This window comes from Bombina bombina, chromosome 4 (assembly GCF_027579735.1).
Source record: "Bombina bombina isolate aBomBom1 chromosome 4, aBomBom1.pri, whole genome shotgun sequence".
NCBI lineage: Eukaryota > Metazoa > Chordata > Amphibia > Anura > Bombinatoridae > Bombina > Bombina bombina.
In genome coordinates, this window is record NC_069502.1 from 819249164 (window position 1) to 819274462 (window position 25299).

At 43.3% G+C, this 25299-nt stretch overlaps 1 protein-coding gene across 1 annotated transcript in view; it reads left to right on the plus strand.

Annotated features, from left to right (window-relative positions):
- Window positions 1-25299, plus strand: part of LOC128657907 (uncharacterized) — a 72648-nt gene that overhangs the window by 16318 nt on the left and 31031 nt on the right. The window contains exons 3-7 of the mRNA XM_053712334.1: window positions 2892-2996; window positions 9775-9888; window positions 17090-17179; window positions 18845-18934; window positions 21163-21252. Coding sequence (XP_053568309.1) covers window positions 2892-2996; window positions 9775-9888; window positions 17090-17179; window positions 18845-18934; window positions 21163-21252 — 489 coding nt within the window. The remainder of the gene's footprint in view (window positions 1-2891; window positions 2997-9774; window positions 9889-17089; window positions 17180-18844; window positions 18935-21162; window positions 21253-25299) is intronic.

Genomic DNA, 25299 nt, shown 5'->3' on the forward strand with positions numbered 1-25299 from the left:
CTGAGTTAGGCTCAGGAGCGCTCTCTATATATGACAGCAGTGTTTGTACTGAGATCATACTGAGTTAGGCTCAGGAGCGCTCTCTATATATGACAGCAGTGTTTGTCCTGAGATCATACTGAGGAAGGCTCAGGAGCGCTCTCTGTATATGACAGCAGTGTTTGTACTGAGATCATACTGAGGAAGGCTCAGGAGCGCTCTCTGTATATGACAGCAGTGTTTGTACTGAGATCATACTGAGTTAGGCTCAGGAGCACTCTCTATATATGACAGCAGTGTTTGTCCTGAGATCATACTGAGGAAGGCTCAGGAGCGCTCTCTGTATATGACAGCAGTGTTTATCATGAGAGCATACTGAGTTAGGCTCAGGAGCGCTGTCTGTATATGACAGCAGTGTTTGTACTGAGATCATACTGAGGAAGGCTCAGGAGCGCTCTCTATATATGACAGCAGTGTTTGTCCTGAGATCATACTGAGGAAGGCTCAGGAGCGCTCTCTATATATGACAGCAGTGTTTGTCCTGAGATCATACTGAGGAAGGCTCAGGAGCGCTCTCTATATATGACAGCAGTGTTTGTACTGAGATCATACTGAGTTAGGCTCAGGAGCGCTCTCTATATATGACAGCAGTGTTTGTACTGAGATCATACTGAGTTAGGCTCAGGAGCGCTCTCTATATATGACAGAAGTGTTTGTACTGAGATCATACTGAGGAAGGCTCAGGAGCGCTCTCTGTATATGACAGAAGTGTTTGTACTGAGATCATACTGAGGAAGGCTCAGGAGCGCTCTCTATATATGACAGAAGTGTTTGTACTGAGATCATACTGAGGAAGGCTCAGGAGTAGGGCTGCTACTAACGATTATTTTCATAATCTATTAATAGGCTGATTATTTTTTCAATTAATCGACTAATCGGATAAAAAATAAATGATTTTTTCCTATATTTAAAATAAAATCCACATACTGAGTGTTATAAATATAAACTTTACATTAAAACAACTGTTGGTCCAATTTTGTAAGCAGCAGAACATTTTTTATAATTAAGCTAAACAAAACCACAAACTGTTTGAAAAGAGGTAGAAGTAGAAAGAGTTAGACTACCACTGTTTATCACATTCTGTTATTCACTCTTTCAGAAACGTTGCATTAAAATACAAAAATGACAACCTGTCCACATGCTCCTGGCTCTCTTTTTTGCAAGTTATTTTGCCTGCAGCAGAGAAGAGGCGCTCAGATGTTGTTGAGGTGCCTGAGATGCATAAGTAGGGTTTTGCCAATTTCACCAAGGTGTGCTATTTATCTTTGTTAGTTTTCCACCAATGCAAGGTCCTCTCAACAAAGTAAGCCTGGACCTCATTATAACATAAAAATATCTTGAATATCCATATGCAGTGGTAAATAACTATCTATAAGGTTAGGGGGAAAATATCTAGTCTACGCTTAAAATAACAGATATATATTTACAGAGGATGAATCTGGTACATTTTCCAATTAATTAAATAGAATTCATATAACAAATGCCATCAATCTAGGGCTAGGTGTAAATAACAAGCTGTGCACTATATCATGCAAAGCATAGCCCCAAATCACCTGATTTTATATAAATAATACAAATTATGCCTCCTGTTTTGTTTCTGGGTTGCACATAAGACAGGAGAAGTTGTAAACTTAAAAAGAAACTTATAGTGTCCTAAAAAAGTGAAAAGTAAACGTCTGTAGAGGTCCTTTAGGCTGAGGGCAAAACCATAAAACACAATACCCTGTGCAGGAGCTCATTGGAGTGAAGCAGCTGGTGCTGTGCACAGAACTAATTGCAAACCAATTAATCGATTATGAGATTCGTTGACAGCTATTTTCATAATAGATTATTATTGATTATATCTATTTGTCATTGCAGCTCTACTCAGGAGTGCTCTCTATATGGCAGCAGTGTTTGTAATGAGAGCATACTGAGGTAGGGTCAGGAGCGCACTCTGTATATGGCAGCAGTGTTTGTCATGAGAGCATACTGAGGTAGGGTCAGGAGCGCACTCTGTATATGGCAGCAGTGTTTGTCATGAGAGCATACTGAGGTATGCTCAGGAGTGTGCTCTATATATAGCAGCAGTGCTTGTCAAGAGAGCATACTGAGGTAGGGTCAGGAGCGCACTCTGTATATGGCAGCAGTGTTTGACACAAGAACATACTGAGGTATGCTCAGGAGTGTGCTCTATATATAGCAGCAGTGCTTGTCAAGAGAGCATACTGAGGTAGGGTCAGGAGCGCACTCTGTATATGGCAGCAGTGTTTGACACAAGAACATACTGAGGTATGCTCAGGAGTGTGCTCTATATATAGCAGCAGTGCTTGTCGAGAGCATACTGAGGTAGGGTCAGGAGCGCACTCTGTATATGGCAGCAGTGTTTGACACAAGAACATACTGAGGTATGCTCAGGAGTGTGCTCTATATATAGCAGCAGTGCTTGTCAAGAGAGCATACTGAGGTAGGGTCAGGAGCGCACTCTGTATATGGCAGCAGTGTTTGACACAAGAACATACTGAGGTAGGGTCAGGAGCGCACTCTGTATATGGCAGCAGTGCTTGTCAAGAGAGCATACTGAGGTAGGGTCAGGAGCGCACTCTGTATATGGCAGCAGTGTTTGACACAAGAACATACTGAGGTATGCTCAGGAGTGTGCTCTATATATAGCAGCAGTGCTTGTCAAGAGAGCATACTGAGGTAGGGTCAGGAGCGCACTCTGTATATGGCAGCAGTGTTTGACACAAGAACAAACTGAGGTATGCTCAGGAGCGTGTTCTATATAGGGAAATACACAAACTGTTTTATGATAAAGTTATGAACAAAACTAGATCATAGGATATAAAACTAACTTTGCTTTATTTGTACAGATGAATATAACGCTGATATAGTGAAAGTTGAGATAACAGAAGATCTGTGGGTGAAGCATCAGCTGGAAGCACCAGATGAGGAAACCAGTGACAGCATCAGCTCAGGTGAGTGTGCATTTGTGGTGTGTCTGAGGGACACAGGATACAGGTGAGTGTTCACGTGTGTTAAGTCTGAGGGATGCAGGTCACAGCTAAGTGTGCACATATGTTGTGTCTGCGGGACATGGGCTACGGTGAATGTGCATGAGTGTTACAGATGAGTGTGCATGTGTGTTGTGTGTCAGGGATACAGGTTACATGTGAGTGTGCATGTGTATTGTGTCTCCGGGACACAGGTTTACAGGTGAGTGTGCATGTGTCTGAGGGATGAAGATGGCATGGATTGTGTGTGTGTTACAGGTGAGTGTACACAAGGTGGTTGTGCATGTATGTTGTGGGTTACAGGTGAGTGAGCACATATATTGTGTGTGTGTGTGTGTGTGTGAGAGGTGAGTGAGCACATATATTGTATGTGAGGTGTGTGAGCACATATATTGTATGTGAGGTGAGTGAGCACATATATTGTGTGTGAGGTGTGTGTGTGTGTGTGTGTGTGTGTGTGAGGTGAGTGAGCACATATATTGTATGTGAGGTGTGTGAGCACATATATTGTGTGTGAGGTGTGTGTGTGTGTGTGTGTGTGTGTGAGGTGAGTGAGCACATATATTGTATGTGAGGTGTGTGAGCACATATATTGTATGTGAGGTGAGTGAGCACATATATTGTGTGTGAGGTGTGTGAGCACATATATTGTATGTGAGGTGTGTGAGTTACAGGTGAGGGAGCACATATATTGTGTGTGTGAGGTGAGTGAGCACATATATTGTATGTGAGGTGTGTGAGTTACAGGTGAGTGTGTATAGTAAGTGTGATAGTCTACTAAATAATTCTCTTGTGTGCACATAGTAATTTCTTTCATGTAATTGGCAAGAGTCCATGAGCTAGTGATGTATGGGATATACAATCCTACCAGGAGGGGCAAAGTTTCCCAAACCTCAAAATGCCTATAAATACACCCCAACCACACCCACAATTCAGTTTTACAAACTTTCCCTCCTATGGAGGGGGTGAAGTAAGTTTGTGCTAGATTTCTACGTTGATATGCGCTTCTCAGCATGCTGAAGCCCGGTTCCTCTCAGAGTGCAGTGAATGACAGAGGGATGTGAGGGAGTATTACCTATTGAATACAATGGTCATCCTAACGGGGATCTATTTCATAGGTTCTCTGTTATCGGTCGTAGAGATTCATCTCCTACCTCCCTTTTCAGATCGATGATATACTCTTATATACCATTACCTCTTCTGATTCTCGTTTCAGTACTGGTTTGGCTATCTACTATATGTAGATGAGTGTCTTTTGGTAAGTTTGTTTTCCTTTATTTAAGACACTCTCAGCTATGGTTTGGCACTTTATATTTAAAGTTCTAAATATATGTTTGTACTTATATTTGCCATGATTCAGGTTTATCAGTATATTTCCTTTTTGTAGACTGTCAGTTTCATATTTGGGAAATGCTTATTTAAAAAAAATAAAAAAATTCTTACCTGAAGTTTTCAAATTGACTCTCTTTTCTAAATTGCGGGCTGTTAGGCTCGCAGGAGCGCAAAATGCTATAATTTATTGCGTCATTCTTGGTGTGAGACTTTTTTGGCGCGAGAATTACGTTTGTTGACGTAATTTCGTCATTTCCGGCGTCTTAGTTGGCGCTGAGTTTTTTCACGTGGTTGCGTCATCTATGATGCTGGTGTTTGTTGCAGACGTTTTTGGCGTCAAAAAATATTTTGTCAGTTGTGGGCGTCATACTTGGCGCCAAACTTTTGGCATTATTTAAGACTTCATAAGAATATTTTTCTGATTCTATTCAGAAGGCTCTGTCTGCCATTCCGCCTTCTAATAAAATGTCTTTTTTAAACTTCTCATTTAGTTGATGAATTTTCAAATGACTGACAACATACTGAATTATCCTTCTCTGATGAGGATTTATCTGATTCAGAATGTCTTTCATCAGATATTGACACTAACAAATCTACGTTTTTATTTTTAAATGGAGTACATTCGTTCTTTGTTGATAAAGTGTTGATTGTATTGGATATTAAAGGGCCATTATACACTCATTTTTTCTTTGCATAAATGTTTTGTAGATTATCTATTTATAAAGCCCATAAAGTTTTTTTTTTTTTTGTTTTTTTTTAAATGTATAATTTTGCTTATTTTTAAAGAACATTGCTCTGATTTTCAGACTCCTAACCAAGCCCCAAAGTTTTATTTGAATACCGTCAGCTACCTTCTCCAGCTTGCTCCTGTTTGTGTAAAGGTTCTTTTCATATGCAAAAGAAGGGGGAGGGGGGGAGTGTCTTATTTCCCACTTGCAGTGGGCTTTCCAACTGCCTTTTCAACAGAGGTAAACTGAAAGCTTCTAAGTACGTTTTTAAACCATTTTATACTGGATTTTTATATCCGTATCTGTGCATCTCATTCTTTATAGTAGTGTCTATTACATGCAGTTATATGAAAATGAGTGTATACTGTCCCTTTAAGGAGACTAGTCCTCTTGATTTTAAGGCTAGCTAACATTTAAATTCTGTTTATTAACCTCCGGTGGTTACTTCAGAGGTTTTTTTCCAGTTCCTAATACTAGAGAATGGAATAGGCCTGGTACTTCTTTTATTCCTTCTTTAAGGTTTTAAAATTGTATCCTTTGCCAGCAGTTAGTTTGGAGTTTTGGGAAAAGATCCCCAAAGTTAATGGGGCTATCTCTACTCTTGCTAAATGTACTACTATTCCTATGGAAAATAGTATTTATTTTAAAGATCCTTCAGATGGGAAACTTGTATCTTATCTATGGAAAATTAATTTATTTTCAGGTCCTTTTCTTAGGCCTGCAATTTCTTTGGCTGATGTTGCAGCTGTTTCATCTTTTTTGGTTAGAAACTTTAGCGCAACAAGCATCGGATTATGATTTGTTTTAGCATTTTTAACTTGATTCAACATGCTAGTTTTATTTGTGATGCCATTTTTTGATATTATCAAAATTGAGGTTAAATCTATGTCTTTAGCTATTTTAGCTAGAAGAACTTTGTGGCTTAAATCTTGGAATGCTGATTTGATTTCTAAATCCAGATTTCTATTTTCTTTCCTTCCAAGGTAATAATTTATTTGGTTCACAGTTGGATTCAATACTTTCAACTGTTACTGTGGAGAAGGGAGTTTTTTGCCTCAAGATTAAGTTCTAAGGGTAAATCTTAAGCTTATAACCGTTTTTGTTCTTAATAAGGAACAGAAACCTAATTCTTCCCAAAGTAATATGTTTCTAATTGGAAGCTTTCTTCATAATGGAATGAATTCAAGCCATTTAAGAGATCAAAGCCAGCCCCCAAATTCGCATGAAGGTGCGTCCCTTATTCCAGCTTAGCTGGTAGGTGGCAGGTTAAGATTTTTCTAAAGTTGTTTGGTTCAATTAGTTCCAAACTCCTTAGATTGGGGTACAGAATAGGATTCAGAGTAAGACCGCCTGTGAGAAGTCTTTTTCTCTCACATATTCCAGCAATCCCAGTAAAGGCTCAGACTTTCCTGAAGTGTGTTTCAGACCTGGAGTTATCTGGGGTATTCATACCAGTTCTGTTTCAGGAATGGGGTCTGGGGTTTTATTCAGAACTATTCATTGTCCCAAAGAGAGAAAATCTTTTGAATTGTCATGTAAGAGTACCATCTTTCAGAATGGTGATTATAAGGTCTATTCTGCCTTTTGTTCAGCAAGGGCATTATTTGCCCACAATAGACTTACAGGATGCATATCTTCATATTCTGTTTCATTCAGATTATTTTCATTTTCTGAGATTCTCTTTTTTTTAGACAAGCATTACCAATTTGTTGCTCTTCCTTTCTGGCCTAGCGACAGATCTAGGAATCTTTTCAAAGGTTCTCAGTGTTTCCTTATTTGGACGATATCTTGGTACTTGCTCAGTCTTTTCGTTCTGCAGAATCTCATACGATTCACTTCTGTTGTTTCTTCAAAGACATGGTTGGAGGATATTTTTACAAAAAAAGTTCCTTGATTACTCAGACAAGGGTCACCTTTTTTAGGTTTCCAGATAGATTGTGTCAATGTCTTTGTCTCTAACAGACAAGAGACAATTTATATTGGGTTCAGCTTGTCGGAACCTTCAGTCTCTATTATTTCCTTCAGTAGCTATATGCATGGAAGTTTTAGGTCTCATGACTGCAGCATCGGACTCGATTCCTTTTGCTCGTTTTCATATGAGACCTCTCCAGATTTTAATGCTGAATTAATGGTGCAGGGATTATACTAGGATATCACATTTAATATCCTTGAATCCCAATATTCAACTATCTCTGACTTGGTGGTTAGATCACCATCGTATAGTTCTACGGGTCTCTTTGGTTCATCCAACCTGGACCGTGATCACAACAGATGCAAGTCTTTTAGGTTGGGAAGCTGTCTGGGGATCTCTGACAGCACAAGGGGTTTGGAAATCTCAAGAGTCGAGATTACCAATCAATATTTTGGAACTCCGTGCGATTCTCAGAGCTCTTCAGTTTTGGCTTCTATTGGAAAGAGACGTTTATTGGTTTTCAGACAGACAATTGCTCAACTGTTGCATATGTCAATCATCAGGGTGGGACTCACAGTCCTCAGGCTATGAAAGAAGTATCTCGGATACTTGTTTGGGCAGAATCCAGCTCCTGTCTAATTTCTGCGGTCCATATCCCAGGTATAGACAATTGGGAAGCGGATTATCTCAGTTGTCAAGCTTTACATCCGGGAGAGTGGTCTCTTTACCCAGATGTGTTTTTTTCAAATTGTTCAGATGTGTGGGCTTCCAGAAATAGATCTGATGGCATCTCATCTGAACAAGAAACTTCCCAGGTACCTATCCAGGTCCAAGGATCCTCAGGCGGAAGCAGTGGATGCATGACACTTCCTTGGAGTTATCAACCTGCCTATATTTTTCCGCCTCTAGTTCTTCTTCCAAGAGTGATTTTCAAAATCATCATGGAGCAATCGTTTGTGCTGCTGGTGGCTCCAGCATGGCCGCACATGTTTTGGTATGTGGATCTTGTTCGGATGTCCAGTTGCCAACCTTGGCCACTTCCATTAAGGCCAGACCTTATATCTCAAGGTTTGTTTTTCCATCAGGATCTCAAATCATTAAATTTGATGGTATGGAAATTGAACGCTTAGTGCTTAGTCATAGAGGTTTCTCTAACATATTGCAGGCTCGTAAATCTGTGTCTAGAAATATTTATTATCGAGTTTGGATGACTTGCATCTCATGGTGCTCTTCTCATAAATTCTCTTGGCAGTCTTTTAGAATTCCTAGAATTTGACAGTTTCTTCAGGATGGTTTAGATAAGGGTTTGTCTGCAAGTTCCTTGAAAGGACAAATCTCTGCTCTTTCTGTTCTGTTCCACAGAAAAATTGCTAAACTTCCTGATATTCATTGTTTTGTACAGGCTTTGGTTCGTATCAAGCCTGTCATTAAATAAATTTTTCCTCCTTGGAGTCTTAATTTGGTTTTGAAGGCTTTACAGGCTCCTCTGTTTGAGCCTATGCATTCTCTGGACATTAAATTACTTTTTTGGAAAGTGTTGCTCCTTTTGGCCATCTCTTCTGCTAGAAGAGTTTCTGATTTATCTGCTCTTTCTTGTGAGTCTCCTTTTCTGATTTTTCATCAGGATAAGGCGGTTTTGCGGACTTCGTTCAAATTTTTACCTAAAGTTGTGAACTCCAACAACATTAGTAGAGAATTTGTTGTCCCTTCTTTGTTTCCTAATCCTAAGAATTCTCTGGAGAGATCCTTGCATTATTTGGATGTGGTAAGAGCGTTGAAATATGTTGAAGCTACTAAAGATTTCAGGAAGACTTCTAGTCTATTTGTTATCTTTTCTGGTTCTAGGAAAGGTCAGACGGCTTCTGCCATTTCTTTGGCATCTTGGTTAAAGCTTTTGATTCTTCATGCTTATTGGGAGTCGGGTAACTCCCCGCCTCAGAGGATTACAGCTCATTCTACTAGGTCAGTTTCCACTTCCTGGGCTTTTAAGAATGAAGCTTCTGTTGATCAGATATGCAAAGAAGCAACTTGGTTCTTTGCATACTTTTACTAAATTCTACCATTTTGATGTTTTCTTTTCTTCAGAAGCAGTTTTTGGTAGAAAAGTACTTCAGGCAGCTGTTTTAGTTTGATTCTTCTGCTTATAATTTAAGTTTTTTTCATTATAAAGATTAAAACTTTTGATTTGGGTTGTGGATTAATTTTTCAGCGGAATTGGCTGTCTTTATTTTTAAACTCTTGCGTGGAGTTCCACATCTTGGGTATTTGCTATCCCATACGTCACTAGCTCATGGACTCTTGCCAATTACATGAAAGAAAATATAATTTATGTAAGAATTTACCTGATAAATTAATTTCTTTCATATTGGCAAGAGTCCATGAGACCCACCCTTTTTATGGTGGTTATGATTTTTTTGTATAAAGCACAATTATTCCAATTCCTTGTTGATGATTTTTGCTCCTTTTCTTATCACCCCACTTCTTGGCTATTTGTTAAACTGAATTGTGGGTGTGGTGGGGGGTGTATTTATAGGCATTTTGAGGTTTGGGAAACTTTGCCCCTCCTGGTAGGATTGTATATCCCATACGTCACTAGCTCATGGACTCTTGCCAATATGAAAGAAATGAATTTATCAGGTAAGTTCTTACTTAAATTATGTTTTTTGTGTTCTCACATGATTTTTCATTATATATAATGAGAGAGAAATTGATACATCCCATAAGTACTACTAACAACTTACACATTTGCATGTATATTCTTATTGTACAGGCCGTATGGATGTGATGCCTTCAGATGGCTCAGCAGTTGAGTACAGAGGAGAACCGTATGTGTGTGATCACGTGAAGACTGAGGAGGATGAAATTCCTATCAATACGGCTATAGGTGATTTGTACTAATTAACACATTACCCTCAAACATCTGCTAGATATAGCGCAGTTCTTGCCTCCAGCGAAGTTGTGCTAGTTAAACCCAAAAAGACCACAGACGTACAGGGTACGTCTGTCATTAAGGGGTTAAGTAAAGGGAATATTCTGTGATGGTGACATTGTGCCTCATGTAAATAAGTTATATTTATCAGATGGTTATACAGCAGACAAAAGTCAGTGAGCAGCTCATGTATGAATAACTAAGGGCTAGATTACACATGAAGCACAAAAATATAATCACTGCTGAGTGCTAACTCCACTCAAGTTATATCTGTAGTGCTCCTATTCTTGTACTCATATTACAAGTTGAAAGAAAAATGTTATCAGAAGAGCCAAAGTCTAAGGCGCTAACATCTGGAGGTCGTTTATTGTGACCTCGCTGAGTCCCTTTCTGCATAGACTTCTGTATATTTATACACATATAAATAAAACACATACATATACACCTTTGTGCATCAGATCTTAGACCATATCCCTTTAAATCACTATTAGAACATTTATTTCTATGATAAACCTTGTTTTTGTATTAAATATGTATAACTATGACTGAAATACTTTACTCTAATATACTATACATGTGTTTTATTGCGCATATATACAGGCGTTAATAGGACAGTAAAGTCAAAATTAAACTTTTGTGCTTCGGATAGAGGATACAGTTTTAAACAACTTTGCAATTTACTTCTATTATCTAATTTTCTGTATTTTCTTGGTATCCTTTGTTCAATAGCATACCTAGGTAGGCTCAGGGGGCAGCAATTCCCTGCTAGCTAGCTGATGTTTGTCTGCACGTGTATGCCTCTTGTCATTGGCTCAGCAGATGTGTACAGTTAGCTCCCGGTAGTGCTTTGCTTCTCCTTCAACAAAAGATAACATTTGCTTCATTATCTTGATACCAGACGTACATTGAAAAGTTGTATAAAATGACTCTCTCTCTCTCTGAATCATGAAAGTTTTGTTTTTTACATTTTACTTCAGGTCTCTAAAAGCACTAAGTTTCCAGTGCTATTTTGTAATGTGCTTGAGTGTAACGCTTATGTCGCCAATGTAATATGAGCGTTGGTAGCAAATCCTGCACTCTTCATTCAAAGTATAGGATGCACTAAATAAATATCAGCCTCGTTAAAGGGACATGATACCCTTAATTTTTTTTTCATGATTCAGAAATAGAATGAGGAGCAGAACCGTTAACCTTACCCTTAGTGTGACCTTGTGCACAATCATTATCACAGACATGACGTTTTCAGATAGATTCAGAGATAATACAATTTTAAAAAACTTTACAATTTACTTTTATTAACCTAATTTTCTTCAATCTCTTGTTATCAAAGGATACCAAGAGTACAAAACAAATTAGATAATAAAAGTAAATGGGAAAGTCATTTAACATTGTATTCTCTCTGAATCTATCTGAAAATGTCATGTCTCTGATGATGATTGTGCACAAGGTCACACTAAGGGTAACGTTAACGGTTTTGCTCCACTTCCAACTCATGGATACAGGGTACAGGTGAGTGTACGTGTGTGATGTTTCTGAGTGATACAGGGCACAGGTGAGTGTACATGTGTGATGTGACTGAGGGATACAGGGCACAGGTGAGTGTACATGTGGGATGTGTCTGAGGGATACAGGGCACAGGTGAGTGTACATGTGTGATGTGTCTGAGGGATACAGGGCACAGGTGAGTGTACGTGTGTGATGTGTCTGAGGGATACAGGGCACAGGTGAGTGTACGTGTGTGATGTGTCTAAGGGATACAGGGCACAGGTGAGTGTACATGTGGGATGTGTCTGAGGGATACAGGGCAAAGGTGAGTGTACATGTGATGTGTCTGAGGGATACAGGGTACAGGTGAGTGTACGTGTGTGATGTGCCTGAGGGATACAGGGCACAGGTGAGTGTATATGTGTGATATGTCTGATGGATACAGGGTACAGGTGAGTGTACGTGTGTGATGTGTCTGAGGGATACAGGGCACAGGTGAGTGTAGATGTGTGATGTCCTGAGGGATACAGGGCACAGGTGAGTGTACATGTGTGATGTGTCTGAGGGATACAGGGCACAGGTGAGTGTACATGTGATTTGTCTGAGGGATACAGGGCACAGGTGAGTGTAGATGTGTGATGTCCTGAGGGATACAGGGCACAGGTGAGTGTACATGTGTGATGTGTCTGAGGGATACAGGGCACAGGTGAGTGTACATGTGTGATGTGCCTGAGAGATACAGAGCACAGGTGAGTGTATATGTGTGATGTGTCTGAGGGATACAGGGCTCAGGTGAGTGTACATGTGTGATGTGTCTGAGGGATACAGGGCACAGGTGAGTGTACATGTGTGATGTGTCTGAGGGATACAGAGTACAGGTGAGTGTACATGTGTGATGTGTCTGAGGGATACAGGGCACAGGTGAGTGTACGTGTGTGATGTGCCTGAGGGATACAGGGCACGGGTGAGTGTATATGTGTGATGTGTCTGAGGGATAAAGGGCACAGGTGAGTGTACATGTGTGATGTGTCTGAGGGATACTGGGTACAGGTGAGTGTACATGTGTGATGTCTCTGAGGGATACTGGGTACAGGTCAGTGTACGTGTGATGTGTCTGAGGGATACAGGGCACAGGTGAGTGTACGTGTGTGATGTACCTGAGGGATACAGGGCACAGGTGAGTGTACGTGTGTGATGTGTCTGAGGGATACAGGGTACAGGTGAGTGTACGTGTGTGATTTGTCTGAGGGATACAGGGCACAGGTGAGTGTACGTGTGTGATGTGTCTGAGGGATACAGGGCTCAGGTGAGTGTACGTGTGTGATGTGACTTAGGGATACAGGGCACAGGTGAGTGTATGTGTGATGTGTCTGAGGGTTACAGGGTACAGGTGAGTGTAATGTGTGATAAGTCTGAGGGTTACAGGGTACAGGTGAGTGTAATGTGTGATGTGTCTGAGGGATACAGGTGAGTGTACATGTGTGATGTGTCTGGGGGATACAGGGTACAGGTGAGTGTACATGTGTGATGTATTTGAGGGATACATGGCACAGGTGAGTGTATATGTGTGATGTGTCTGATGGGTACAGGTGAGTGTACATGTGTGATGTGTCTGATGGATACAGGGTACAGGTGAGTGTACGTGTCTGATGTGTCTGAGAGATACAGGGCACAGGTGAGTGTACATGTGTGATGTGTCTGAGGGATACAGGACACAGGTGAGTGTACATGTGTGATGTGCCAGAGGGATACAGGTGAGTGTACGTGTGTGATGTGACTTAGGGATACAGGGCACAGGTGAGTGTACTTGTGATGTGTCTGAGGGATACAGGGCACAGGTGAGTGTATGTGTGTGATGTGTCTGAGGGTTACAGGGTACAGGTGAGTGTAATGTGTGATGTGTCTGAGGGATACAGGGCACAGGTGAGTGTAGATGTGTGATGTCCTGAGGGATACAGGGCACAGTTGAGTGTATGTGTGTGATGTGTCTGAGGGTTACAGGGCACAGGTGAGTGTACATGTGTGATGTATTTGAGGGACACTTGGCACAGGTGAGTGTATATGTGTGATGTGTCTGATGGATACAGGGCACAGGTGAGTGTACATGTGTGATGTGCCTGAGGGATACAGGGTACAGGTGAGTGTACGTGTGTGATTTGTCTGAGGGATACAGGGCACAGGTGAGTGTACATGTGTGATGTGTCTGAGGGATACAGGGCACAGGTGAGTGTATGTGTGTGATGTGTGTGAGGGATACAGGGCACAGGTGAGTGTACATGTGTGATGTGACTGAGGGGATACAGGGCACAGGTGAGTGTAATGTGTGATGTGTCTGAGGGATACAGGGCACAGGTGAGTGCACATGTGTGATGTATTTGAGGGACACATGGCACAGATGAGTGTACATGTGTGATGTATTTGAGGGACACTTGGCACAGGTGAGTGTACATGTGTGATGTGTCTGAGGGATACAGGGCACAGGTGAGTGTATGTGTGTGATGTGTGTGAGGGATACAGGGCACAGGTGAGTGTATGTGTGTGATGTGTCTGAGGGTTACAGGGCACAGGTGAGTGTAATGTGTGATGTGTCTGAGGGATACAGGGCACAGGTGAGTGTACATGTGTGATGTATTTGAGGGACACTTGGCACAGGTGAGTGTATATGTGTGATGTGTCTGATGGATACAGGGCACAGGTGAGTGTACATGTGTGATGTGCCTGAGGGATACAGGGTACAGGTGAGTGTACGTGTGTGATGTGACTGAGGGATACAGGACACAGGTGTGTGTCCATGTGTGATGTGCCAGAGGGATACAGGGCACAGGTGAGTGTACATGTGTGATGTGCCAGAGGGATACAGGATACAGGTGAGTGTACGTGTGTGATGTGACTTAGGGATACAGGGCACAGGTGAGTGTACTTGTGGTGTGTCTGAGGGATACAGGGCACAGGTGAGTGTACATGTGTGATGTGTCTGAGGGATACAGGGCACAGGTGAGTGTATGTGTGTGATGTGTCTGAGCGATACAGGGCACAGGTGAGTGTATGTGTGTGATGTGTCTGAGGGATACACGGCACAGGTGAGTGTATGTGTGTGATGTGACTGAGGGATACAGGACACACGTGAGTGTCCATGTGTGATGTGTCTGATGGGTACAGGTGAGTGTACATGTGTGATGTGTCTGATGGATACAGGGTACAGGTGAGTGTACGTGTCTGATGTGTCTGAGAGATACAGGGCACAGGTGAGTGTACATGTGTGATGTGTCTGAGGGATACAGGACACAGGTGAGTGTACATGTGTGATGTGACTTAGGGATACAGGGCACAGGTGAGTGTACTTGTGATGTGTCTGAGGGATACAGGGCACAGGTGAGTGTATGTGTGTGATGTGTCTGAGGGTTACAGGGTACAGGTGAGTGTAATGTGTGATGTGTCTGGGGGATACAGGGTACAGGTGAGTGTACATGTGTGATGTATTTGAGGGATACAGGGCACAGGTGAGTGTACATGTGTGATGTGTCTGAGGGATACATGGCACAGGTGAGTGTAAATGTGTGATGTGTCTGATGGGTACAGGTGAGTGTACATGTGTGATGTGTCTGATGGATACAGGGTACAGGTGAGTGTACGTGTCTGATGTGTCTGAGAGATACAGGGCACAGGTGAGTGTACATGTGTGATGTGTCTGAGGGATACAGGACACAGGTGAGTGTACATGTGTGATGTGACTTAGGGATACAGGGCACAGGTGAGTGTACTTGTGATGTGTCTGAGGGATACAGGGCACAGGTGAGTGTATGTGTGTGATGTGTCTGAGGGTTACAGGGTACAGGTGAGTGTAATGTGTGATGTGTCTGAGGGTTACAGGGTACAGGTGAGTGTAATGTGTGATGTGTCTGAGGGATACAGGGCACAGGTGAGTGTACATGTGTGATGTGACTGAGGGGATACAGGGCACAGGTGAGTGTATGTGTGTGATGTGTCTGAGGGTTACAGGGCACAGGTGAGTGTAATGTGTGATGTGTCTGAGGGATACAGGGCACAGGTGTGTGTACATGTGTGATGTATTTGAGGGACACTTGGAACAGGTGTGTGTAGATGTGTGATGTGTCTGAGGGATACAGGGCACAGGTGAGTGTAGATGTGTGATGTGTCTGAGGGATACAGGGCACAGGTGAGTGTAGATGTGTGATGTGTCTGATGGATACAGGGTACAGGTGAGTGTACGTGTGTGATGTGACTTAGGGATACAGGGCACAGGTGAGTGTACATGTGTGATGTGTCTGAGGGATACAGGATACAGGTGAGTGTACGTGTGTGATGTGACTTAGGGATACAGGGCACAGGTGAGTGTATGTGTGATGTGTCTGAGGGTTACAGGGTACAGGTGAGTGTAATGTGTGATGTGTCTGAGGGATACATGGCACAGGTGAGTGTAAATGTGTGATGTGTCTGATGGGTACAGGTGAGTGTACATGTGTGATGTGTCTGATGGATACAGGGTACAGGTGAGTGTACGTGTCTGATGTGTCTGAGGGATACAGGACACAGGTGAGTGTACATGTGTGATGTGCCAGAGGGATACAGGATACAGGTGAGTGTACGTGTGTGATGTGACTTAGGGATACAGGGCACAGGTGAGTGTACTTGTGATGTGTCTGAGGGATACAGGGTACAGGTGAGTGTAATGTGTGATGTGTCTGAGGGATACAGGGCACAGGTGAGTGTACATGTGTGATGTGACTGAGGGATACAGGGCACAGGTGAGTGTTTGTGTGTGATGTGTCTGAGGGTTACAGGGCACAGGTGAGTGTAATGTGTGATGTGTCTGAGGGATACAGGGCACAGGTTAGTGTACATGTGTGATGTATTTGAGGGACACTTGGCACAGGTGAGTGTATATGTGTGATGTGTCTGATGGATACAGGGCACAGGTGAGTGTACATGTGTTATGTGCCTGAGGGATACAGGGTACAGGTGAGTGTACGTGTGTGATTTGTCTGAGGGATACAGGGCACAGGTGAGTGTATGTGTGTGATGTGTGTGAGGGATACAGGGCACAGGTGAGTGTACATGTGTGATGTGACTGAGGGGATACAGGGCACAGGTGAGTGTAATGTGTGATGTATTTGAGGGACACATGGCACAGATGAGTGTACGTGTGTGATGTGTCTGAGGGATACAGGGCACAGGTGAGTGTACGTGTGTGATGTGCCTGAGGGATACAGGGCACAGGTGAGTGTACGTGTGTGATTTGTCTGAGGGATACAGGGCACAGGTGAGTGTACATGTGTGATGTATTTGAGGGACACATGGCACAGGTGAGTGTACATGTGTGATGTGTCTGATGGATACAGGGCACAGGTGAGTGTACATGTGTGATGTGCCTGAGGGATACAGGGTACAGGTGAGTGTACGTGTGTGATGTGTCTGAGGGATACAGAGTACAGTTGAGTGTACGTGTGTGATTTGTCTGAGGGAAGCGTGTCACAAGTGAGTGTACGTGTGTGACATGCCTGAGGGTTTCAGAGTACAGATGAGTGTACGTGTGTGATGTGTCTGAGGGATGCAGAGTACAGGTGAGTGTACATGCGTGTGTCTAATATTACAACTTCCTTGTGCAGTGCCAAAAAACTAAAATGTGACCATATTTATATGATCTATGCAGGTGATATTAAGACTGAAGTCACTCTTAATACTGAACAGACTAATGTCCTGGGTGCTTTGAAGCAGGAAATCGGTGACAATATCAGTACAGGTGAGTAATGTGTGATTTGTCTGAGGGACGCAGGGCGCAGGTGAGTATGTGTGTGATGTGTCTAAGGGACGCAGGGTGCAGGTGAGTGTACATGTGTGATTTGTCTGAGGGACGCAGGGCGCAGGTGAGTGTATGTGTGTGATGTACCTAAGGGACACAGGGTGCAGGTGAGTGTACGTGTGTGATGTGTCTGAGGGATGCAGGGCACAGGTGAGTGTACGTGTGTGATGTACCTAAGGGACGCAGGGTGCAGGTGAGTGTATGTGTGTGATGTGTCTAAGGGACACAGGGTGCAGGTGAGTGTACTTGTGTGATGTGTCTGAGGGATACAGGGCACAGGTGAGTGTGTACGTGTGTTATGTGTCTGAGGGATACAGGGCACAGGTGAGTGTACGTGTGTTATGTATCTGAGGGATACAGGGCACAGGTGAGTGTAATGTGTGATGTGTCTGAGGGATACAGGGCACAGGTGAGTGTAATGTGTGATGTGTCTGAGGGATACAGGGCACAGGTGAGTGTACGTGTGTGATGTGTCTGAGGGATACAGGGCACAGGTGAGTGTAATGTGTGATGTGTCTGAGGGATACAGGGCACAGGTGAGTGTAATGTGTGATGTGTCTGAGGGATACAGGGCACAGGTGAGTGTACATGTGTGATGTGTCTGAGGGATACAGGGCACAGGTGAGTGTAGATGTGTGATGTGTCTGAGGGATACAGGGCACAGGTGAGTGTAGATGTGTCTGAGGGATACAGGGCACAGGTGAGTGTACATGTGTGATGTGTCTGAGGGATACAGGGCACAGGTGAGTGTACGTGTTTGATGTGTCTGAGGGATACAAGGCACAGGTGAGTGTACATGTGTGATGTGTCTGAGGGATACAGGGCACAGGTGTGTGTAGATGTGTGATGTGTCTGAGAGATACAGGGCACAGGTGAGTGTAGATGTGTGATGTGTCTGAGGGATACAGGGCACAGGTGAGTGTACATGTGTTATGTGCCTGAGGGATACAGGGCACAGGTGAGTGTACGTGTCTTATGTGTCTGAGGGATACAGGGCACAGGTGAGTGTACATGTGTGATGTGCCTGAGGGATACAGGGCACAGATGAGTGTACATGTGTGATGTGCCTGAGGGATACAGGGCACAGGTGAGTGTACGTGTGTGATGTGCCTGAGGGATACAGGGCACAGGTGAGTGTACGTGTGTGATGTGCCTGAGGGATACAGGGCACAGGTGAGTGTACGTGTGTGATGTGTCTGAGGGATACAGGGTACAGGTGAGTGTAATGTGTGATGTGTCTGAGGGATACAGGGCACAGGTGAGTGTACATGTGTGATGTGACTGAGGGATACAGGGCACAGGTGAGTGTATGTGTGTGATGTGTCTGAGGGTTACAGGGCACAGGTGAGTGTACATGTGTGATGTGCCTGAGGGATACAGGGTACAGGTGAGTGTACGTGTGTGATTTGTCTGAGGGAAGCGTGTCACAAGTGAGTGTACGTGTGTGACATGCCTGAGGGTTTCAGAGTACAGATGAGTGTACGTGTGTGATGTGTCTGAGGGATGCAGAGTACAGGTGAGTGTACATGCGTGTGTCTAATATTACAACTTCCTTGTGCAGTGCCAAAAAACTAAAATGTGACCATATTTATATGATCTATGCAGGTGATATTAAGACTGAAGTCACTCTTAATACTGAACAGACTAATGTCCTGGGTGCTTTGAAGCAGGAAATCGGTGACAATATCAGTACAGGTGAGTAATGTGTGATTTGTCTGAGGGACGCAGGGCGCAGGTGAGTATGTGTGTGATTTGTCTGAGGGACGCAGGGCGCAGGTGAGTGTATGTGTGTGATGTACCTAAGGGACACAGGGTGCAGGTGAGTGTACGTGTGTGATGTGTCTGAGGGATGCAGGGCACAGGTGAGTGTACGTGTGTGATGTGCCTGAGGGATACAGGGCACAGGTGAGTGTACGTGTGTGATGTGCCTGAGGGATACAGGGCACAGGTGAGTGTACGTGTGTGATGTGCCTGAGGGATACAGGGCACAGGTGAGTGTACGTGTGTGATGTGCCTGAGGGATACAGGGCACAGGTGAGTGTACGTGTGTGATGTGCCTGAGGGATACAGGGCACAGGTGAGTGTACGTGTGGGATGTGTCAGGGATACAGGGTACAGGTGAGTGTACATGTGTGATGTGTCAGGGACGCAAGGCTCAGGTGAGTGTACATATGTGATGTGTCTGAGGGACGCAGGGCTGAGGTGAGTGTACATGTGTGATGTGCCTAAGGGACGCAGGGCTCAGGTGAGTGTATATGTGGAGCATTGTAATATTACAACTTCGTTGTGCAGTGCTAAACTGTGACCATATTTATATGATCTATGAATACAGGTGAGTGTACATGTGTGATGTGTCTGAGGGTTACAGGGTACAGGTGAGTGTAATGTGTGATGTGTCTGAGGGATACAGGGCACAGGTGAGTGTACATGTGTGATGTATTTGAGGGATACAGGGCACAGGTGAGTGTACATGTGTGATGTGTCTGAGGGATACAGGGCACAGGTGAGTGTACATGTGTGATGTGACTAAGGGATACAGGGCACAGGTGAGTGTACATGTGTGATATGTCTGAGGGATACAGGGCACAGGTGAGTGTACGTGTGTTGTGTCTGAGGGATACAGAGTACAGGTGAGTGTACATGTGTGATGTGTCTGAGGGATACAGGGCACAGGTGAGTGTAGATGTGTGATGTGTCTGAGGGATACAGGGCACAGGTGAGTGTAGATGTGTGATGTGTCTGAGGGATACAGGGCACAGGTGAGTGTAGATGTGTGATGTGCCTGAGGGATGCAGGGCACAGGTGAGTGTACGTGTGTGATGTGTCTGAGGGATGCAGGGCACAGGTGAGTGTACGTGTGTGATGTGTCTGAGGGATACAGAGTACAGGTGAGTGTACATGTGTGATGTGTCTGAGGGATACAGGGCACAGGTGAGTGTAGATGTGTGATGTGTCTGAGGGATGCAGGGCACAGGTGAGTGTACATGTGTGATGTGTCTGAGGGATACAGAGTACAGGTGAGTGTACATGTGTGATGTGTCTGAGGGATACAGGGCACAGGTGAGTGTAGATGTGTGATGTGTCTGAGGGATACAGGGCACAGGTGAGTGTACATGTGTGATGTGTCTGAGGGATACAGGGCACAGGTGAGTGTACGTGTGTGATGTGTCTGAGGGATACAGGGCACAGGCGAGTGTACGTGTGTGATGTGTCTGAGGGATACAGGGTACAGGTGAGTGTATATGTGTGATGTGTCTGAGGGACGCAGGGCTCAGGTGAGTGTACGTGTGTGATATGTCTGAGGGACGCAGGGTTGAGGTGAGTGTACATGTGTGATGTGCCTGAGGGACGCAGGGCTCAGGTGAGTGTATATGTGGAGCATTGTAATATTACAACTTCGTTGTGCAGTGCTAAACTGTGACCATATTTATATGATCTATGAGTACAGGTGAGTTTACATATGTGATGTGTCTGAGGGTTACAGGGTACAGGTGAGTGTACATGTGTGATGTATTTGAGGGATACAGGGCACAGGTGAGTGTACATGTGTGATGTGTCTGAGGGATACAGAGTACAGGTGATTGTACATGTGTGATGTGTCTGAGGGATACAGGGCACAGGTGAGTGTACGTGTGTGATGTGTCTGAGGGATACAGGGCACAGGTGAGTGTACATGTGTGATGTTTCTGAGGGATACAGGCACAGGTGAGTGTACGTGTGTGATGTGTCTGAGGGATACAGGGCACAGGTGAGTGTACATGTGTGATGTGTCTGAGGGATACAGGGCACAGGTGAGTGTACGTGTGTGACATGTCTGAGGGATGCAGAGTACAGGTGAGTGTACGTGCGTGTGTCTAATATTACAACTTCCTTGTGCAGTGCCAAAAAACTAAAATGTGACCATATTTATATGATCTATGCAGGTGATATTAAGACAGAAGTCACTCTTAATACTGAACAGACTAATTACCTGGATGCTTTGAAGCAGGAAATCGGTGACAATATCAGTACAGGTGAGTAATGTGTGATTTTTTCTGAGGGACGCAGGGCACAGGTGAGTATGTGTGTGATGTGCCTAAGGGACGCAGGGTGCAGGTGAGTGTACGTGTGTGATGTGTCTAATAGGGCTGTCAAAAATAATCGTTTTGACGATGCATCGCGATGCGGCATTAAACGATTCTGCATCGATGTGGTGAGACACGAGAATCGATTCACGTTACCCACATGACCCAGCCTAACAGAAAGTGTGCAAAAGTGCGCGGTACAGCGTTTTGATGTCACTGACGTCACGTCACCCAATAAAGCAACATGGGCGCTCCATGGACGGTCTCTGGAAGTGCCGAAGTTACGCAGTAGGAGCAAAGCAGGACTCACTGTGTGTTGCCTGAGATTGATGATGGTGAATGTGATGACGATTCCGACTCCGAGTATACAAGGCGGTATACAGTTACACGGGCTCATTTTTATTTTGTGGGAGACAGAGGAGGAGACCTATGGTGAGAATGAAACTAATAACTTTAATAGCTTAGTTACCAAAACGTTTGCCAATGCCATTGCCTACTTGCCTGCCTAGTACTGAAAGAGCACAATAAGGGGTAGAATTAAATTATTAATTATCTTATCAATATTATTTACTTAACGCTATGTATGTACTTACTACTGACTGAGGCTCAGGCAGCTGCATAATTGATTTGCATATATAAAATGTATTATAAATAAATAGTATACTACTATATTGTCTAATCTATCATCTATAGTATCTACATGTTTTTCACATGGATGGTCAGCGCAGCGGCCCCTCTGCAATACAAAATCAATAATCTTCTAGATGTTTTTCACATGGATGCCTGGTCTGCAAATATTGTAAATAATGTACACTTATATTATATATAATAGTATAATATAATTCATTTTATATATGCAATTAATATGCAATGCAATTGCAAATGCATGTGCTGAGTGCTCTCTTAAAAGATGCCAATCTGACAAACCCAATCCCTGTTTTATAAGTTAACAAGCTAAAAGCTGCATTTTTAAACATACTAAACTAAAGGCCATAAAACCCAATTTGTGATTCAAGAAAGTGCATGCAATTTTAAACAACTTTCCCTATTATATCATTTGCTTATCCTTTGTTGAAATGCATCGCCTCCTCCTTGTGTCGTGCATGCACTAATGTGTGCAATCATGCATTGCTATTTCATCAACAAACGATATCTGAGAAGTATGAGGCAAATTAAATAATAGAAGTTAGTTATGTTGTTTATTTAAAATTGTATTCTCTATCTGAATCATGAAAGTAAATGTTTTGGTTTCATTGCACCTTTAAGTGTGTAATATATTACAGTAAGTGAGTGATGTCCCCTGCTGCAATGCAATTTGTTTTCAAATGTTGGCAAAATGGCAAGTAGTTGAAGTTACTAGTACTTGTTGATGTTACATTTGTGGCTTGACATTTTGACAACTTAGTGTTTTTTTTGTTGTTTTTTTAACACTGACAGAGTTTGACGTTGACAACAATTTCATCCGTCACATATGTACATGTCATGCTAAAATGACAGAGGGAGACAAAAAAGATAGAGAGATAAAAAATGCACCTAGCATTTTAAAAGCAAGCATCTGGGCACATTTTGGATTTTATGAACATACTGGAAAGCACGAATTGGACAAGACACACGCGGTTTGTAAAGCAAGTCACACAAAAATTAAATGCCTAGGGAATACTACTAACTTGAGAAATCACGTTAGCCGTTTTCACTCTGAGATGCTAACACCTGCCGCCAGTGCCACTGCCAAGGAAATAACAAGACTAGCTGAAGCTCATCAGCCAAGAATTGATGCAATGCTGTCAACTTTGCCGCCCAACTCTGAAAAAGGGAAGAGAATAACCAAAGCTGTGGCAACTTTCATAGCGAAGGACCTACGGCCTTACTCTGTTGGGGAAACTTGTTGAAGACGCTAGAGCCACGTTATTAGATCCCGTCACGCAATCACTTTACAGAAAACGTTATACCTGCACTCTACCACAAAACAAAAGCTCAGGTAATTGCATCAATGAGCCAAGCCAGTCGAGTCGCAATAACGTGTGATTCATGGACTTCAGTCACGACGGAGTCTTATGTAACAGTAACTGCACATTACGTTAGCAAGGACTGGCAGATCTTGTCGCATGTGCTGCAAACGAGAGCAGTTTATGAGTCTCACACAGGTTCTCATCTGGCGGAGCTACTGTCTCGTGTCGTGGAAGAATGGCAGCTGTCCGATAAATCTGTAGTGCTTGTGACCGACAATGTGTCGAACATGATTGTTGCTGCTCAAGTTGGAAAATTCCCTCATGTAAAATGCTTCGCCCATACACTGAATCTCGCATCCCAGCGGGCGCTGAAAGTGGCCACGCTCTCCAGGCTTTTAGGCAGAGTGCGACGAATATCAACATTTTTTCACAGCAAACCACTGTCTGAAAGAAAAACAGAAATGTCTTGGCCTGAAGAATCATAAGCTGATAACTGATGTGACAACAAGGTGGAACAGCTCATATGACATGGTCGAGAGGTTCCTAGAACAGCAACCTGCAATCTGTGCCACATTGTTGTCTCCAGAAGTCAGAAAAAGTGAGTCAGATCTCTGCACTCTCAACGAAACAGATGTGTCAAATGCAGAGGATGCTGTGAGTGCATTAAAGCCAATGAAAGATGCAACCACACTGATGTCAGAAGAGCGCAATCCAGCTGTTTCTCTCATTGCCCCTCTAAATGCACAACTGCTCCAGAACATGACAGACACCATGGGAGACACACCCATGATCCATGAGATCAAGAATGCCATCAAAACAGATCTCCTGAAGAGGTACAGCAGTGAGGCAGAGAAGAAGATACTTTATACAGCCTCTGCCCTGGATCCTCGTTTTAAGGGACTGCCTTTTATTCTCACAGAGGAGGAGAGATTGGAGATATACAGAGGAGTGACTGAGGAGCTTGCTTAGTAGCTATTTTAATGAGTACAAGGTTTATTTATATAAGACAGTTCGAAAACGCCACAGTCAGTCAACTTTCCTCCTCCTCCGTCCACTCCGGAGTCCTTCCTAATAGATGTGAGCTGTTGCATGCATTTATTTATGCATTACTGTCTCTCTGAGCACACACATAGCATTAGCTGGCTGGCTGCTCGAGGTAATAATGAATGCTATTTTTTCTATTCTTTTGTTCAAACACAGATTGAGTGTACTAGTACAGTTACATCAAGGAGGACAAACGTGGATGAAGTGCCACTGCCTGAGGGAAAAGAAACTCTGGAAGAAGAATCACCCATCGAGGAGGATAACCCTTCTCCTCCCAAAAGAAAGTCCACATTGCTGCTCATGACTTTGCTGGGACAGTCTTTCACTGACACTGAAGGTACAATAGAACCCAAGACCCCCTATGCCAAGGCTGAAGAGGAAATAGAGAAATATTGTAAAGCCCCACTCTGCCTCTCACTGAAGACCCTTTGAACTGGTGGCATGTACATGAGGTCATATTTCCCCTCCTCTCTCATTTGTCAAAGCGATACTTGTGTATCCCAGGTACAAGCGTGTCTGCAGAGCGGGTTTTCTCCACTGCAGGAGACGTGGTAACTGCAAAAAGAAGCACCCTCAAACCAGAGCATGTGGATCAACTAGTGTTCTTACAGAAAAACCTACATATTCCATAATTCTGAGTAGTGATTCAGGTTTATATTAATATTTAATGTTTTTTGGCACATCCAGAGGAAAGTGCTGTGTGCCCCACTGCCCAGTGCAGACTACTGTTAAGTTATTTTATATTTGTTAATGTTATATAGCTTATAGCTTTTTGAAAAATGAAGCTTGAGTAAATCTTTGTTGGATCACAAAATATACTAGTACACTACACGACACGACCGACCACGTCACTCACTGTCACAGTCACACACACACAGACAATACAAAAGAAACAACACACAACTGCACACACCTCATGTGTGCGTGTCACCCTTCTTCACCATGATTCACTCTTTTTATGATGTGTGGTTTTTTTGGTATTGTTTGACTGTGTGTGACTGTG